The sequence below is a fragment of the Letharia columbiana genome (genome assembly GCF_014066305.1).
Source record: "Letharia columbiana isolate WasteWater2 chromosome Unknown Sc0000098_s0, whole genome shotgun sequence".
Lineage (NCBI taxonomy): Eukaryota > Fungi > Ascomycota > Lecanoromycetes > Lecanorales > Parmeliaceae > Letharia > Letharia columbiana.
Genome location: NW_023501141.1, coordinates 1 through 16,832, shown reverse-complemented (window position 1 = coordinate 16,832; position 16,832 = coordinate 1). Strand labels below are relative to the sequence as shown.

General features: G+C 50.0%; 7 protein-coding genes across 7 annotated transcripts; 2 read left to right on the top strand and 5 right to left on the bottom strand.

Moving 5' to 3' along the window:
• Positions 1 to 111: 111 nt before the first annotated feature.
• On the bottom strand, positions 112 to 502 carry HO173_012834 (uncharacterized protein; the record flags this gene model as incomplete). Its single annotated transcript, XM_037314668.1, has 3 exons — positions 112 to 291; positions 349 to 376; positions 450 to 502. 3 exons carry the CDS (start codon positions 500 to 502, stop codon positions 112 to 114), a joined length of 261 nt encoding a protein of 86 aa, XP_037158439.1.
• A 2,129-nt stretch (positions 503 to 2,631) lies between these two features.
• HO173_012833 (uncharacterized protein) lies at positions 2,632 to 4,449 on the bottom strand (the record flags this gene model as incomplete). Its single annotated transcript, XM_037314667.1, has 1 exon — positions 2,632 to 4,449. One exon carries the CDS (start codon positions 4,447 to 4,449, stop codon positions 2,632 to 2,634), a length of 1,818 nt encoding a protein of 605 aa, XP_037158438.1.
• A 1,006-nt stretch (positions 4,450 to 5,455) lies between these two features.
• Positions 5,456 to 6,342, bottom strand: HO173_012832 (uncharacterized protein; the record flags this gene model as incomplete). Its single annotated transcript, XM_037314666.1, has 3 exons — positions 5,456 to 5,909; positions 5,960 to 6,060; positions 6,112 to 6,342. 3 exons carry the CDS (start codon positions 6,340 to 6,342, stop codon positions 5,456 to 5,458), a joined length of 786 nt encoding a protein of 261 aa, XP_037158437.1.
• Positions 6,343 to 7,432: 1,090 nt separating this feature from the next.
• On the top strand, positions 7,433 to 10,004 carry HO173_012831 (uncharacterized protein; the record flags this gene model as incomplete). The annotated part of the gene is made up of 4 exons (XM_037314665.1): positions 7,433 to 7,533; positions 7,595 to 8,127; positions 8,300 to 8,825; positions 8,885 to 10,004. 4 exons carry the CDS (start codon positions 7,433 to 7,435, stop codon positions 10,002 to 10,004), a joined length of 2,280 nt encoding a protein of 759 aa, XP_037158436.1.
• Positions 10,005 to 10,353: 349 nt separating this feature from the next.
• HO173_012830 (uncharacterized protein) lies at positions 10,354 to 10,920 on the top strand (the record flags this gene model as incomplete). The annotated part of the gene is made up of 1 exon (XM_037314664.1): positions 10,354 to 10,920. One exon carries the CDS (start codon positions 10,354 to 10,356, stop codon positions 10,918 to 10,920), a length of 567 nt encoding a protein of 188 aa, XP_037158435.1.
• A 485-nt stretch (positions 10,921 to 11,405) lies between these two features.
• HO173_012829 (uncharacterized protein) lies at positions 11,406 to 12,095 on the bottom strand (the record flags this gene model as incomplete). The annotated part of the gene is made up of 1 exon (XM_037314663.1): positions 11,406 to 12,095. The coding sequence occupies one exon, from the start codon at positions 12,093 to 12,095 to the stop codon at positions 11,406 to 11,408; it is 690 nt and encodes a 229-aa protein (XP_037158434.1).
• A 1,080-nt stretch (positions 12,096 to 13,175) lies between these two features.
• On the bottom strand, positions 13,176 to 14,819 carry HO173_012828 (uncharacterized protein; the record flags this gene model as incomplete). The annotated part of the gene is made up of 3 exons (XM_037314662.1): positions 13,176 to 14,065; positions 14,234 to 14,312; positions 14,367 to 14,819. The coding sequence occupies 3 exons, from the start codon at positions 14,817 to 14,819 to the stop codon at positions 13,176 to 13,178; spliced, it is 1,422 nt and encodes a 473-aa protein (XP_037158433.1).
• Between the last annotated feature and the right edge of the window lie 2,013 nt (positions 14,820 to 16,832).

Below are 16,832 nucleotides of genomic sequence, written 5' to 3'. Positions count from 1 at the left end.
GTGAATTTTCGCGGCTTTTGTCTTTGTCACTATCGAAGTTGTACCAGTCTTAATGGAAGTCGCGCCCGTGACGATCTTTGTAATCGTCGTGTCAATATCGATTAGTACGCCTCATGTCACTGCAGAGGGGTAGCACTTTTCGGAGTCAGTGGTCGATGGTTCGTCCCAGCGGAGTGCTGGAAGCCCGTTGGGCTTCGTGGTATCGCGTGCAGCGAGAGCGTCTTTTTCTTGTACTGCTGGAGTTTTATGCTTCTTCTTCTTCTTCTTAGTGTATATGCTATCTGAGGCATACTGTATGATTTTAGAGTCAGCGCTCTTGAGGCCAATGATGAGTGAGTTAGAACTTACAACAAATCCGTCAGAAGTGTTAACGGTACTGGTCGGAGTTACGGTGACATCAACGGTAGCCATAGGTTCATCAGTCACAACGATCAGAAAGGATTACATACTGAGCTCTAGGAGGTTTCCCAAAAGAATCGCTGAACTCGACATTACTTCTCATGCGCACAATAAAATCGGAAAAGAGACCGTGGGAAAGAAACACATCCAACATCTACTTCATTGATGGAGGTAGTGGTAGACGTGAATGTCGAATTTTGAACCGGTCAAGGTCTGAGTCACTGTCACCAACTTTGTGGACGTACAAGAAGCGGCCAATGGGGCTTTTGTAATGATAGGGATGCTGGTGCTGACCACTGAGCATGCGTCGTAGACGTCATTGTTGTTGGCACGGAATTGACAAAAAAAAAGGTCGTACTTTGTCAAGCAGACTTCAAAGATCGAATTCGTTGATACAGAGGTTGATGCGCAGGCAGAAAGGCAAGGACGGCAGTTGAGAGCTTCATGGCGGTAAGAGTCTACAAGACAAGACACTTTGTTCGAGACAGATTACAGAGCAAGGCTGCTAGGACATCATTTGTACAGATCGAAGAAGTCCAAAAGCTATATTTTGACAGGGGGGGTTAAATTCTCGAAAGAGACGGGAACATGAGGGGCCGTTAACACCGGCATCTCAACTAGTGACTTTCCATATCTCTTAAAGGACTGCGAAGGTCAAGTACAAACATTGATGAGTGGAGACGACAGAGCTAAAAACCAAGGGGCTAGTTTTCGAAAGGCTACGGATTATCCAACTTACCTACTCTATGACCACAACATTCTTGATGTTATCTCAACCACGCTGTATGTGGAAGGAAAGCAACGGTATCGCACTAGAAGCTGATGTCTGCGAAACTGAGCTTTTCACCTCTTGTCTTCAGAAGGTCTGTTTTTGTCTCTAACAGACTCCACGCACGCCAATAGGCATTCGATAGAGTATGGCTTTCTGTCGGCGAATTTGTAACAAAGTCTCACAATGCCTGACACCGTCTTATGCAGTGATCTAAAGCTAGAGATACCGAGATTGCGGAGAAATGCTAATTGCTGTTAGAATACGATTTATCAATAAGATGGCCAGGTTCTGCCGAGCAGAATGAGCATTGTCCCATGGCTGCAAATCGAAGCACTGTAGTCTAGGGACAATGACGCCATTACCTCAACTCAGACCGAGATGTACAGGTCACCAGTCAGCTTAGCAGATTCCTTGGACTTTGAAAGATAAGAAACTTGACGGAAGAGTAGGAAGCGTTAGGATTTGGGGAACCCCTGAAAAGCTGGACTTTAGTTGGAGAAATCCCGTCTACTAGTAGCCCCATTGAACTTAGCGGATCTCACCAGACTTGGCACGCTCGTCGCTACATTCCATCCTCGAACACACACCTCCTCATCAAGTCCACTCTCAAGCTCCACAAAGTACCCGCCAGATGATATCCCAGATTGTGCCATCTTCTCCCACACCCGGCGGACGAACGCATCTCATTCCAGGACAGGGAGTAATCCTGTATCAGCCTCAGCCTCAGCCTCAGCAGTCCATGGATGTCTGACTAAGACAGAAGGGTTGGGGATTTCGGCCATTTCCGACTTGGTCAAAGGAACTAGCCGTGCACGCAAAGACCACTCGGTGCCGTGCGCGGGCAGCCGCGGGAAAATTGTAAGTAGACAGTTCCTGCCTTGGAAAGACCGGCAGAGCCGAGCTGTTGGAAGCTATCAACGCTATGTATCGATGGTACGAGGAAGCGTAGGTCTGCTATGTGTACGTAACCGCCGTTGTCAGTGTGTTTCTGCAGAGATCTCTGTAGGAAATAGATCCGTGGGAGTTTTAAGGCTTTAATGCATGTGATACAGAAAGCCTAATTCCATAACCGATTTTATCTTGAAGTGACAAAGCATCGTACCTTACAATTTCGAAGCAAGAAGAGAAGGAAGGAACCGTCTGTTGTACCGAAAATCGCCAGTACTTAATCCAACATTTTCCTTAGACCCAGACGCATTGTACAGCTCCTCAAGCGAGGGAGAACATAAGAGATGAAGGAGCGACAAAGCGACAGTTTTAGACAGACCATCGCTATTTTTATTCAAATCAGCAACTCCTCCGAAATTCCTCCCGCATTGCTTATATTCGTCCACCTTCTGCAGCAAAGAAAACGTAAAGGAAGGGCCTGTGTTACATAATCCGCACTTTTCACCCCCACCACACCACAATCTCCTGCACAGCCTCCACGGCCCCCATGGCCCCCACTTCCCCATGGGCGCCTAACCCAATTTCTTAGGATCACCGCACTTGTGCCTGCCATCAGGCTGCAAGTCCGTAGGCGTAGGTTTGAGATTGCTCTCAAAGATATCATTCGCAATGCCGATTCCCAACGGGACACCGCCAATTGGGAACTGCTGACCAGGCCTATCGCGCCTGGGACCCGTGGTCACGTATCTGATATCTTGAGCATTCTTATACTGGCTCGTGCCATTGGGATTGACATTGGTGGACACGAGGATGTCCTTGGACGCAAAAGCGTCGAAGCGCCAGTGGACGCCTAGGAAGACGCGGCTGAGGGCTGCGTCGAACATGGCGTCCCAAACGCTGTCGAAATGGCGGGGAACCAACGTGCGGACGTTGCCGAGCTGGTCGGTGATGGGCTGGGATGGGATGTAGTCGTTGTAGAGGTCGCGGCTGATGCCGTTGAGTTCGTCGGAGATCAAGTCGAAGGAGATGTCATCGGGGGCGTCGTCGGCGAAGGGAAGGTTGTCACGTCTCTTGTAGTACAAGCGGAGGATTTGGAAAGAGGCACCGGAGAAAGTGGCGTGGCCGGAGGGGTAGGACGGGAAGGGGGGCTTGAAGTTGAAGTGGTTGCTGTTGGTGTCTGGAGCACCCTCTGTGAACCAGAAGGGGTCTGCCGCGGAAGTCGGATCGAAACGGACGCCGGACAAGGGACGCCAGAACTCGAAGCAGTATTTCTCTTGCCAGGCGAAGATTCCCGCGTCGGCCAGTGCGGTGTTGAAGAGAGCAAAGACACGCACGAAATCTGCGTTGGTCGCTTCGTCCGTTGGCCCCGCGACTTTTCTCTGCCAAGCGATGTTGCGAAGACATTGGTTGAAGACACGAGGAGGCGTGCCGAGCAGATTCGAGCCATCGTAGGCCCAGGTGAAACCCGTCACCGTCTGTGAGGGCGTGCGCTTTGTGGAGTTCAAATCGAATCGACCACCTTCACGGTAGATGTCATTGAACGCAGAGTAGTACTCATCTGGGTCGTTGGTGCCAAAACCCACGGGTGGGTCCGCGATGAGGTGCTCGTCGAATTTGCCGTTTACCTGTCCTTGAACCGCCACGCGTTGAGCGGTCATGCCGTAGAAGGGGGCCTGATAGAAGCGAATTGCTCGCTGTGGTCCGTCGGGGTCGTTTGGGTTCACGGGGACAATTCTCACTGGGTTGGTGGGGTCATCGCCGAACTTGTACAACCCAGGAGTGGGACGGTAAGAGTCTTGGCCAAAAAACCCGTTGTTGAGAAAATTGAGCATTGCATTTCCAACTGCAACGCCGAATTGATAGCTTGAGGATAAAGTGTCTAGATTGGGGAAATTCGAGACCGCGTTATTTAGGAATTGGGTGAGCATATCGGTTGTAGCAAACGGGACGGTACCACTGGCTGTCGTGAAAAGCGTAATGAGTACAGTGTTTGCAGCTCCTGCGACGGCGAGACGTGCATCCGTTGCACCGTCAAGAGCAGGGAGCACAGCTTTCGGGTTCGTGCTGTTGGGTGTCAGATAAGTAGTGTTGACGCCTTTCTTGTCTGGATTGATTGCAAAGTAAGCATCGTTAATGGCGAGATGCAAGATACCGAGAGATCTCGCGGCGGACGGCGGTCCATTTTGTGGTGCGGCGGGCGGCGGATTGTTCGTATTTCCCTCTATTGAAGTCACAAGTCTGACGAGATCAAGACCGACGCTATTCCAGTAGAAGACGTAATTGGTATTGTACTCGGCAGGCTCTGAAGATGGGGGGAGGACGATGGCATTAGGGTTCTCGTTGGACCTAATGAGCGTGCGTATGGATGAATAATCTTGGTTGGAATTCATGCTTGCATATGGATTGGAATTCATAATCGAGGGTGAGTTTTAAAAGTCTAGGTAAGTTGACCAAGGTCTGAGACGTTGAGCTCTTATTTAGTCATAGTATACCAGCGAACTACAGGCCTTTTGTATTCTTCGAGACTGTTGACTGAATTCTTGTAGGTAATTGAAAGCTGAAAATAGTGGCACTGCATTGTCAGCGCGTGATGTTCTTGGGAGTCTGACGCAGGATCTTTTCATCCCGCACATCCTCGGACCCCCGAGGGATGACAGAAGTAAACTTTTTATTGGATGTTCGACTCTTTTTTACTACATCGAGCACGCGGACACGGAATGAAATGCAACATAGTCGTCCTTCTGAGAAGCGTGGCCGCTTTTTCTGCCTTGATTAGGCTGAGCTTTTGCTGACGGATTCCGAAGGACACACCACCACGCTGGACAGACGGGACGCCTGATGAAAGGAGACATTCTCTTCAATTGGCGTGCTGGATTCTTGGAACGCCTCACGGAAGAAGATGTTGTTGAATACGCGAGGCTGACCAGGAGAAAACGGCTCGCTTACTATCGGATCGTCCGTGATGGTGCCTGCTTCGTCCGTGAAGGGGCAGTACGGTGCTTACGTGGATAGTCATCATCTGCCCCAATCGCTCAAGTTGCGCAGGCAGAGGCCCATAGGATGAGGGGTCATGAATTGGGAAGTTTTCAAAACTGACCATGTGACTCTTTCGAAAGAACCCATGTACCAAATTTGCAACCTCCGTTTCGTGTGGTATGTGTGAAGTATGGAAGGTTAGGTTAGCCTGCCAATAAGCCGTCGACTATATCGGACTAAGTATCATAAAAATTCGTCTGTCTCAACGACATTGGTATCATCAGCGCTTAATCGAGCCATTCAGAGTTGCTTCCAAAAACCATCAACGTGGATCTGCCATTGCGCAGACCAGAGACTGCGCTTCTCGTTGAAAACAATGACATTTTGCAAATGCCTGTTGACACCATAGAGTATCTGACACTATAGCAGACCCTTATGCATAGGTCCAGCTGTCTTTGTTGCAGCCCACGGTGCTGTATGAGGATGCGCGTGCGCCCCAAGATCTCGGCGAGGATGACCCCCGCCAGGAGAGCCAGGGCCTTGAGGTCCACCATCGGCGGTACATGCGATTGGGGGATCGACCCCTTGATTCCGGCCTGGTATGCAGGTGGCGAAAGCCGGGTCCAGGTCCCGAATGAAAGATGGAAGGGCTATAGAAGGCGCGTATGGTGTTCCAGGACGTAGTTCGATCGTAGAGGGACCACATGGGAGATCGGCGAAATTGAAGACGTTGGTTGAATCACCGTCAATGTCTATGGTCGACAGCTCGCCAGGCGCGAATGATGTTGTGATAGGGCCATAGCCTTGGCCAATTTGGTTACAACCGTCACTAGCCATGATGGATGGGAAGACCGCATATATACTCGGGGACATTCTACAATCATTATTCAGCTTGCTGATCACGGTGCAGAGGGAACAACGTACACAGGGATTCCAGAAGGATTAGCCGAGGTTGGAGGACTGGGCAATAAAGCCAGGCACGCCGTGTTCTGCGGTTCAGTCGGCCAGTAAAAGACGGTCACCCACTGGACCAGTCAGTACGACTGGATGGATGGTAGAAGAGCAGTGTGACTGACTTGGTAGAATAAGTTGCATGGGGAGTACGTGTGGCATGTTGGTGTAGGCGACCCGTTAGGCACAGTGATAGAAGGTTCCAGTGGGAATGAGAGATTGACAAAATCTCGTGCACCGATACGTTGAGCCAGGGGAGGTCGCCTAGCCTCTCGATCTTTGGGGGACGCAGAACATGTGGGCGCACATGATAGGGCAGCGATGCAAGCTAGCACCACAAAGCTGGGTAATTTCATTGCACGGCCTACACCTGTTTCAACACTACTACGTGTGAGAAAGAAGGTGGCGTGAGGAAAACAACTTTCAATTAATGATCAGGAAGGAGTTGGAATATATGCAAGTATCCGCGACAGAGTACTGGCTGATAAGGAAAGATTCGATATGAGCGTCCAAGATAAATGGGAAATTAAACAGGCATAGCATATCGTCCTCGGCCTCTCACCCAAGTGGTCTACACGCAGAAGAGATGAGCAAGGACTGCCCTCGGGCCCTCGCCAAGGTCCTGCGGGATCGGACGTGTAGAAAAGGACTATCCATACGCCCAAAAAGAATGCATTGCGGCCTGCCATTAAGGAGAGGATGCGGTCAGCCTTTGAATTATCTATTGATCACTTTGCTCATTGCGTCTCCAAGTGGCACGACAAATGTGAAAGGGGGTGTTGTAATTTTGCAATGTTGCAATGGGAGCGAAAGCAGGCATTTTCTGAAACTGTGTTGCATCTGAGGAGGCGCCTGTGGTGAATGCGGATTGGTTGGTGTCTGACTGCCGGTATCAAGAGACGTGGCCGAGGAGCCGGGGGCAGATGCTGAGCCTCAATAGTACTTCGTGTAACGGAAGCACCTGATGTATAGAAGACAGGGGAAGTAACGCTCGGCATTCCGACCGGACCAGAAGACAACGGAGCCAAAGGCATATCTGCAAGGGACCCCCCTCCCCCTCCTTCTGATGCTTACAGGTGGCAAAGCAGATGGCGAATGTGTTGCACAGCTGATGCGCACCTATCCTTGGCTCAAAGTAACGAGGATGTGAATGTCCAACTTATTTGGGGAGCGGGGGCGTAGTCGTGCCTCACGGGGACTTGCAGAAGGATTCAAGATGAAACGAAATGGGGAGCGACGGAGGGCTGTGTTTCCAACGCAGAAACTTTTCTTTGCAGGATCAGAATTTAGTTCGCTGTCCTTCCCAAGAGACGTTCTAATATATCGAAGAAGTCTGACATTCATCAATGCTCTTATCCTCAATTCCAAGTCGTGTAGAAAGGATGAAGACGTGAAGAGAGTTGAACATGTGCATGTTGGCCTTCAAAGCCTTACAAACTCAGCCTTATGATGAGGATGACGACAACATCAGCGCTAAATTTAGTACCCAGAGCCCCCGGGCCGTCGTCCACTCCGGCTCCGGTCTCTTGGCCTCCATCGCAATACTGGTAAGATATAACCAGAGTACCTCACCCATCTTCCCCACTGACGCTTTACCTATTGTCAAAGGGATGGCGATGATGGTCTTTGGTCTTCCTTCGCCTTGCGGGTCGGGAATCCAGAGCAAACTGTCCGGGTGCTCATCTCTACCGCCGGCGAAGCCACCTGGGTCGTCCTTCCCGGAGGATGCCCTCCCAACACACCTGGCATCACTTCCTTGTTGACATGTTCACAATCTCGCGGTGAACTGTTTGATACGTCAGGGTCAAACACCTGGTCCGCGTTGGGCAACTACTCTCTGGGGTTAGAGCTCAATCTTGGCTACAATGACCCTGCAACCTACGGACTCGATACCGTAGCTTTGGGACTCAATAATGCTACCAGAGGACCAATTTTACAAGGTCAAGTGGTCGCTGGCTTGGAGTCGTACGATTTCTATACTGGCCTATTTGGCTTGGGGGATCAGCCGACGAATTTCACGGCTTCGCATGATCAAAGCAATCTGACCGGCACGGTTCCGCATCCGAGCTTCTTAACCACGATGAAGAGCCAGAACCTAATTTCAAGTCTGTCTTGGGCCTATACTGCTGGAGCAAACTACCGTGAGTGTATTTATCTCAAGTCGGCTTATCCAAAGTTATGGTACGATCTTTACGAGAGCTTTCTCTGCACTTCCGACTACTGCTTATGGAGACGAGCAATATGCTCAGTATCCGGAGGGGATTCTGAATAAAAAACTGTCGCCATTTTGTGCTCATTGCTGACTCTTAACAGGCTTGAAGGGCGTCTTTGGGAGCTTGACATTTGGAGGCTACGACCTTTCGCGGCTAGTCCCAAACAATGTCACTTTCGACCTCGCTCCAGACATCTCTCGAGACTTGGTCGTTGGTCTGCAATCGATAACTTCGACCGCCGCGAACGGTTCCCCAATATCTTTGCTTCCTTCGTCGATCCTGACTTTCATCGACTCAACTTTTCCTTACATCTATCTCCCTCTCGAATCATGTCAAGCATTTGAAGAAGCGTTCGATCTGACATGGAATGATACTATGGAGATGTATTATATTAATGACACACTTCATCAGAGTCTGACCGCAAGGAATCCTAATTTTACGTTCCAGGTCGCCAATTCGCAGACGGGTGGACCTACTGTTGATATTGTCTTGCCGTACGCAAGTTTCGATCTTCTTTCTTCATATCCGATGGTAGCCTCGGTATTAAACGCGACTCGTTATTTCCCGCTACAAAGAGCCACGAACGAGACTCAGTACACTCTTGGTCGGACATTTCTGCAAGAAGCGTACGTATATCATAGCATCAGATCCGTACCAGTTGAGAAAGCTGACCAACGTATGTCAGATATCTAATCACCAATTACGAGCACTCTAACTTCTCCGTTTCGCAGGCTAGGTTTGACGACGGCCTTGCCGAAAACATAATCGCCATCCCCTCAGCAGATCCTCCTCCCACGCCAAAGTCACATAGTCGCCTCAGTCGCAACTCTATCATAGGATTGAGCGTTGGAGCCACAGCTTTGCTCATTTTCATTGTCTTCCTGGTCTATTCTACGCGAAAAAGGCTACGCAAACACTCTCCAAAGAACGGTATGAGCCAGATCACAGGTTCTCCAATGCTCTCACAGGAAGTCAAGCCCACGAACATTTCCGCACTACATGAGATCGACAGCAACAGCTTGTATCAGCAAAGAGAGCTCCCTGATAGCGGTAAAGTGGAGCTTCTGGATGGGAATTCGCCGTCAGGGTCTGGCAACGAAATCTCAGAAATGCCTCAATCTCCTGCACCTGCACCACTGTGCGAACTTGGAACTAGGCACACATCCATTGCGACCTCTACTGTCCACAGGCAGAGTGATCGGAGTAAAACCGCAATTATTGTCAAGACTGACATTTTGGGGGAGAGTAGCAACAGCTCCGGGACACTGAAAGAGTCCCCTTGCGTTGAAACTGTGATATCATCGTCACCAATACGCAAGTCCCTGAATCTAGACAGACCATTACGAACGCCGCCTCAGCGGACGTTAGAGTACTTGAACCGAGCTCTGCCATCGATTCCGAATTCAGATAGCACACAAGTCTCGCCTACAAAGACCAGCTCTTCTAGTCGTTTTTCAACGACGAATTTCAATCATGACCAGTCAAGCAGGACCTCTACCACCTTTTCTGATTCCGGAACTGCCCCTCCAGAAACGTCACTCGACATGATATGGAAGGATTACGATATGAGCTGGGAGGTCCCCCACCGCCGACAGGAGCCTTCGCTTTTGAGCTTGTCCTCGACCGACGTCGAGATCATGATACTACAAGAGCCCGTAGAGAGGCAGATGCGTGAGCACCCTTCTTTGAGTTCTCTGTCGACAAACGTCGAGATTGCAGTACCACCTGGAACACCGAAATCGCAATTACCGAGCAGCGCCAGTAGTCGCGAGGGGGAGCGAAGAACACGCGGCGGCTTTTTCTAGTCCATCTCTCCAGGCCCAATACGGTACCTCGATACCGTCATTGGAGCTACGCATCAGTAATAATAATATGATCAATTAGCAAGCCTGTCCGGTGAGATGGATTCCTCTCCCAGTTAAACATGGCTGCTCCGCGTTTGGCCACACATCTCGAGCTCGGCTCTAGTCTCATGCCGGCAATGTCCACGCCAGTCGCCCAAGCGACATGCGACAACGATTCGCACAGACCTCTGTGTCTGAGAATAATGTCTAGTCATACCCACAATCGCAGATACCAAGTACATGTCTACGGGAACCTATGCGGTCGCCGTTCACACATCGACCTCAATATTCACCAACAACAAACACCAGCATGCTGGCTCCATATCTACTACTCACATTTCTCCCTTGTACCCTCTCCGCCACACTCCCATCGCAGACTGCAGCCCCACCGACCCATTCACCACCCCCCAAACTCACTTCATCTCCCCCTAGCCTCACCACCACCCCCTCATCTTGCTGGGACCCACCCCACCCTCGCATCTGGATCTATCCCGCGCACTTCCGGGACTGCGAGCGCGCCGCCGCCGGCATCCTCCGAAACATCGACGCCTCCACCGCCGTCATCTTCTCCCGAGACCCCAGATCTGGCTTCCGACTCCCGGCCGACTACCACTACCGATCCTGCTGGATATCTCTGAACATAGACCCAGGGGAAGCGGACGAATTTGAACCACAGGTAGCGTACATCGCGGCGTGGGACCTGGCGAGGGAGTGTACGAGTGTGACGCATCGATTTGGGGGAAGGAGGACGGTAGGGCCAAGGGATAAGGTCTTTCTTTATATCAATGGGGAGTGTGTGCCTGGTGTTGGTGAGGAAGCTGAGACGGTAGGCGTTGGGGTGGGCAATTGGACTACGCATGTCGCTGCCAAGAGCTAGGTGGGTATGTCAAGTGAAGTGACCTAGCAAGAAGATGCAAGACAATGGAATTATTATTCACTCTCTCAAGCCGTCATCTCCAATGATGCCCGGAGGGCGAAGACCGCATCACGGCTACCATGCATAAAATCCCACGTATTCTCGTCAAAAGCCACGTAATTGCCGCACAGGCGACTTCACCAGCGACTCTCTATACAAAACCCGAACTCCTGGCTGCTTCGTGCAGTCCGAAAAAGACGGACTGAGGTTCCACAACTCTTTCAAGTCGCCTCAGTTATCGGCGCACGTATTTGTCCCTACTCCACACCCACCCCCACTCCTGGAAAAAATACCCGACGATCCCATCCCCCACACCCCCCACATCATTTCGACAGATCCTAAACCCCCACGCCCTCGCATTCTCCCCCCGGGATCCTTCGTCGCGAACCCCAACAGCCCCTGCAACGCCCAGCTCAGGACCTGCCAGCTCGCGAACCCGCCATCGCTCACGAACCCGGATGCCGACGTCGCTTCCGCGGTCGCGGTGGTGCCCCGCCCGTCGGCGGCGCTCGTGAGGAGGGCGGCGGCGAGGTTCGGGCAGCGGGATCGGGGTCGCCCATGAGTGCTGGAAGTAGAGCGGGATGGGGGAGGCGGGGACGGGGAAGGGAAGGGACTGAGGGCGAGGAGAAGAAGATGGCGTTGGTTGCCGGTAGGCGTGAGAGCGCTGTGTTGCTGTTGCTGTTGCTGTTGCTGTTGCTGTTCTGTTGCTTTGCTGTTGCTGTTCTGTTGCTGTTGCTGTTCTGTTGCTGTTGCTGTTGCTGTTGCTTGCTGTTGCTGTTGCTGTTGCTGTTGCTGTTGCTGTTGCTGTTGCTCTGTTGCTTGCTGTTGCTGTTGCTGTTGCTGTTGCTGTTGCTATTGCTGTTGCTGTTGCTGTTGCTGTTGCTGTTGCTGTTGCTGTTGCTGTTGCTGTTGCTGTTGCTGTTGCTGTTATCATTTTCCAGGATCCCATTCCCGTTCCCCATCCCCCTCCCGGCGCCCGACGAAGTCGACCTCGATCCCACTATCGCTCGCCGCACAAGAACCGTCTCAAAGCCCACCCGGCCCTGATCGATCTCGATCTCGAACATCAGCACTTGCTGGTGCTCATCGCGTACCGTGAACTCGAAAAGCCCGTACAGCAGCTGGCTCAACTGCATGTACGTGGGGCGCTTCCTGCGGTATGTGATGAGGTTGATTTAGACGTAAGTGCTGGACGAGATGTACTGGGACCGGTTCGAGGCGATGGGCGAGGCGGGCTCCGAGAGCACGTGGCGTCGGATATCGAGCAGGGCGCCGTTGAGGGCGGAAGTTGGTTCGGGAGCGGGGATCAAGGCGCCAAAGTGGGTGAAGGTTAATTTGAAGGCGGTGTTGGAGATGGGAAAGGAGATGGGGCTGGATAGCGGGTGGGTGCTGTTAGTGCTGAGGCGAGGTTGGGTGGAGGGTCTGGAGGGGTGGAGGGATGGAGGGAGCATGAATGCAAGAATTGGGTCGGCGATTGGGAAGAGCGGCATGAGGAGACTGAGCGCAAGATGCTGCGTTCATGGTGTGGGTGTCTGGAGGGTAGTTGACGTCGCTCAAACGCGATTGGGGGCGTCATGTTTTGATTGTAAGTAATGAGAAAGCGAGGACACAAGGTGGGTGATTCGCACTTTGAGCGCTTACTGCAGATGGCGACGTGCAGGGAAACTGGACGCGATATTGGTGCTGGGGTCGCGCAGGTGTGGACGGGATTCTTTTTATGCGAAACGCAGGTTCAGATGACGTTTCCGAAGGGTTGATCCAGTCACGTGGGTTAGGAGGATTGTTGAGAGGGGAAAAGGATGCAAATGGCTTTGTTTGAAAGTGTTTGGGTCGGAAGTGGAAGAGACTGTTAAAAAGAGAGAAAGTTTGCGTCGAGTTTGTCATGCGGTAGTCTGATGCATCAAGAATCGATTCACATTTCAACGTGGACGGCGCGTTCATCTTACCATTGTATCATTATGCTAACAGTTATTGTAAGGTTGAAAGTCATTAGAGCATTCCATGAATGTGATGGTGCTGAGTTGCGAGCTTTTTACCGGCTTTCATGCGCCAAGGCTGCTGATGCATGCTCTGTCTGTTTGAGCACAAGCGCTTCGGGCCAAGCTATTGGTCCCTGCGGAGCTGAATATTTCAGCAGGTGTATTTGTTAGCTTGCCTTATCACTCTCGAAATCCCCGTAGAGCTACCTGGTACACACCAGGGCCTACAGAAGCCGCCTACCCACGCCTCTTCTTCAACATGGCAGGTTTTCCACCCACATAGATGAAAGACAAGATAGCCGTGAGCAAACACAAAGCGGCCACCACCAGGTTCATGTTTCCGTACCCGGCAGCGTCCTTTAATGATCCGCTAACGAGTGGCCCAACGGTCAATCCAGCGCTGAAAACCATCGAATTGATACCGTAGAGCTGAGCGTAAGGTCCATTGGCGCCGAAGAGGTCGGGGTTCGACTTGTCGTACATTCCAACGACATAAGACGCCTCAACAATAGACGGCGATCCGATGACCCCCATGCCAAGCCCGCAAAGTGCAAGCAAAGCGCAGTACACAATGATTTGAGACTTCCCGCCCGAACGGACCAGCCGGAGCAGAACCAGGACAGGCACGAGGTATCCGAAGCCAATGACCGCGGCAGGCTTAGGGCCATAGCGATCGACGGCCCACCCTGCGACGGGCCCAAGCACTAGGTAAGGCAGGACCAATGCAATGAAGAGGAGCCCGGCGCTTAGGGAGTCGAAGTTGAAAAGCTCCTGAGCTTCTGTTGGGATCGTAGCGTCGAAGGTTGCCAACAAGGTTGCTTGCACAAAGGCCAACAAAAGGGCGGTGAGAAGTCGTGGGTCTTTTAGGCAGTACAGGATTGGGAATGAGCGTATCGCTTTCGGTTGATCGGGCGGGATCTTGTATTCTTGGCTTTGTTCTTTTCGGATGAGCGGATCCTCCTCGGTCTCTTCGTCCCCATCCTCGGCATCTTGCTCTGGCTGCGCGGCATGGCCATTGGATACTTCTTCTTCTTCGTCCTCATATTTGGCAGCAGTCTTCTTCTCGATGATCAGAATTCTCATGATGAAATCGAGGGCTAGGATGGCGAAGCCTAGTCCGAATACACCTGCGCGAATAAGGAGTCAGGCTTTCATTTTTCAGATGAAGAGAACTTCCAAAGATCTTTTGAGATCTGCGAAAATTGAGAGCAAACAATAGTTCCTTCTCGTGCAACCACGTAGCTTATAATTTAGGTAACCATTCCCCAAGGAAGGTTGAAAACGCAAAACCTTACCTCCATAGCCTGCAGATTTGTAAATGATGCCTCCCAGAACAGGAGCCGCCAACTCGCCAATCGAGATGAAGCCAAAGATCTAGATGCATCAGTCAGAGAGAACATCTCGTAGGATCGTGAGCGGCCAACGCACGGAACCGATCGTCTTTCCCAGGTTTTCCGGACCGACAGTATCAAGCACCAGAGCCAGCCCAATCGTCCACACCACAGCAGCGCTGATACCTTGCAAGACACGCGCGACGGTCAAGACGGCGACATTCTGGCCCAGGAAAAGGAGCAGTGTAGCCAGTAGTAAGGCTACCAGCCCGACGAGGAACGGCAATTGGCGCGTAGGCAGTCTGTCCGCGAGGATTCCCGCCGGCGGTGAGAAGAGCACGCTGGCGCCTGCGTAGGCTGCGAGTAGGCCCGAGACATGGCTCTGGATCTGATCGGGGGGTAAATCGACGCGGTCTTGTAGGATGAAGGGCAATATTGGAACGACGAGGCCGTACAAGAAGAGGTCTGTGAACAAGCCGATGCCGACGGTGCTGACGATGAAGAGGGTGCTGGACCTCCACTTGAGACCAATGGGCTTGGACTTAGCCATGTTTGCAGTTCGAAGGAGTGACCAGTCAAGTGGACATTGCGAAGGTGCTTTGGGCGCGTAGAATTCTGCTGCGCGATGATGTCATGACTCTTGAATCGTCCCAGTCGTAGTCTCAGTGGCCCCACGCAGTGGGTCTGAGCAGGAAACCCTGCCAAGACTTATTTTTTTGGTGTATTGCCCGATATGTAATATTCACACCCTGCGTATATATGATCCTTAACAAAAATGCGCAACTACGATGGCTTTTTTTGGTGAAAAAAGTCGAATAAATAGTTAAATAGGCCCTCGTTAAATTAGAAGCTGTGGAGTTGTGGTGCAGTAGTTAAGAAGTAGGCTTTTAATTTCATTTCACTAAAAAACTCAGCTAACTTAGCTATAGCAGCGGTATCAGTACTTAAAAACGCCGTACGTCTTAAACAGACGCCGCAGTCTCCCTCTATTTTTTGGACGGCTAGACTTACGAGAGTCGCCGCGGCGATATATATAGATAAGCAAATATGCATACAAGTAATTGTATAGCTATCGAACTTGCGGAGAGTAGAGCGGAGAGCGAAGCGGAGATAATTCATTTTTTTGATGTGAAGTTAGATATTGGTAGCGGCGATATCGATAAATAAGAATATCTTATACGACGTCGGAGTCTCTTATAGGTATATAAAACGTAGAAAAAGACGTCTTTGAATATAGAAAGGTCTGCGTCATCGTTATAGACGACCTGATCGAATATTACTTAATTATCTCCGTACTTTTATACCCGATAGCCCGAGAATTAAATATTTAAATATTTAAATTTCTTTCGATCCGAATTATTAAAAGTTTTTAGAATTCGTTATTATATAGAGGAAGGATATTACTATAAGATATAGAGAGGTTAATATCTAAAGTTTAAAGATATCTCGTCGTCGTCGCTATAAAGAAAGTTAAATATCTAAATATTCTTAATATATTCTATATCTATACGAGCTTATTCTAGACGTATTAACCGCGTTAATATTATTTAAGATATATATACTATAATTCCTTTAACTTCTAAGCGAAGCGTATTCGAGTTAATATATATTTCTATAGGGGGTATATCTCGAGTACTCGACTTTCTAATTAAGGGTAATATAATAAATCTACTCTAATAATTTCTTAATTTAATTTATTATATAATCTTTTAATAGTACTAAATACGATACGCTATCGTTTAAAGTTTTTCTAATAAAGATTAATCGATTAAAGAGAAATATTATAAGCGTTAACGGAGATCGCGATTTTAAATTAGCTTATATAATAATAATAAGCTATTTAATCTTAATAAAAGGCTTAAATACTTAATTAGCGACCTCGATAGGTTTATTCGCCTCGCGATTAACTTTAAAGAAGTATATAGTAGTCGTGGAAAAATCGTTGAAAGTCGCGAATTTCGTATTTCGGTTAATTATTATAGATGTCTTATATAAAATAACGGTTAATATAGCGATTTTATGATTTCCTACTTAGACTCTAAGGGAGGGGTATATCGTAATGAGCTTGCGATATGATTGGCCCCCGAAGCGAGGCACGAGTGTAGGGCTGGCCATAGGTGGTACCCCGGCTAGCCGTGAGTCTGAATTACTGAGACTACCCAGTCGAAATTCAGCGAGCACACGTTTCTTACTTTTCTACAATTATACCAATCACCGATAAGATATTGCTACGACTGATAGCAGTAGAAGTGGTCGCAAATTTGAAAGCATCTTGGTTCGTGTTGAACAGGAGGACGTTGCTGGCTCCATATCAATCAAGCACCGTTTTTTGAGGACTATATCTCGCAATTGTCTTATGCAAAACCCATGACGTCTATGTACTCGTCGTCACTGACTGTCGTGTATCTCGAGGTCATAGTGTCCGAGCTTCTCAAATCTTTGCCTTCAAACTGACCATGTGGCCTCACACCGTCCCACGCTCCCTCATCATTGCTTCCATCTTCAATTGCACGTCACAGAATATGTTAATAGCCTGATGGTGTTTTTCCATCAGCTCAAGGTC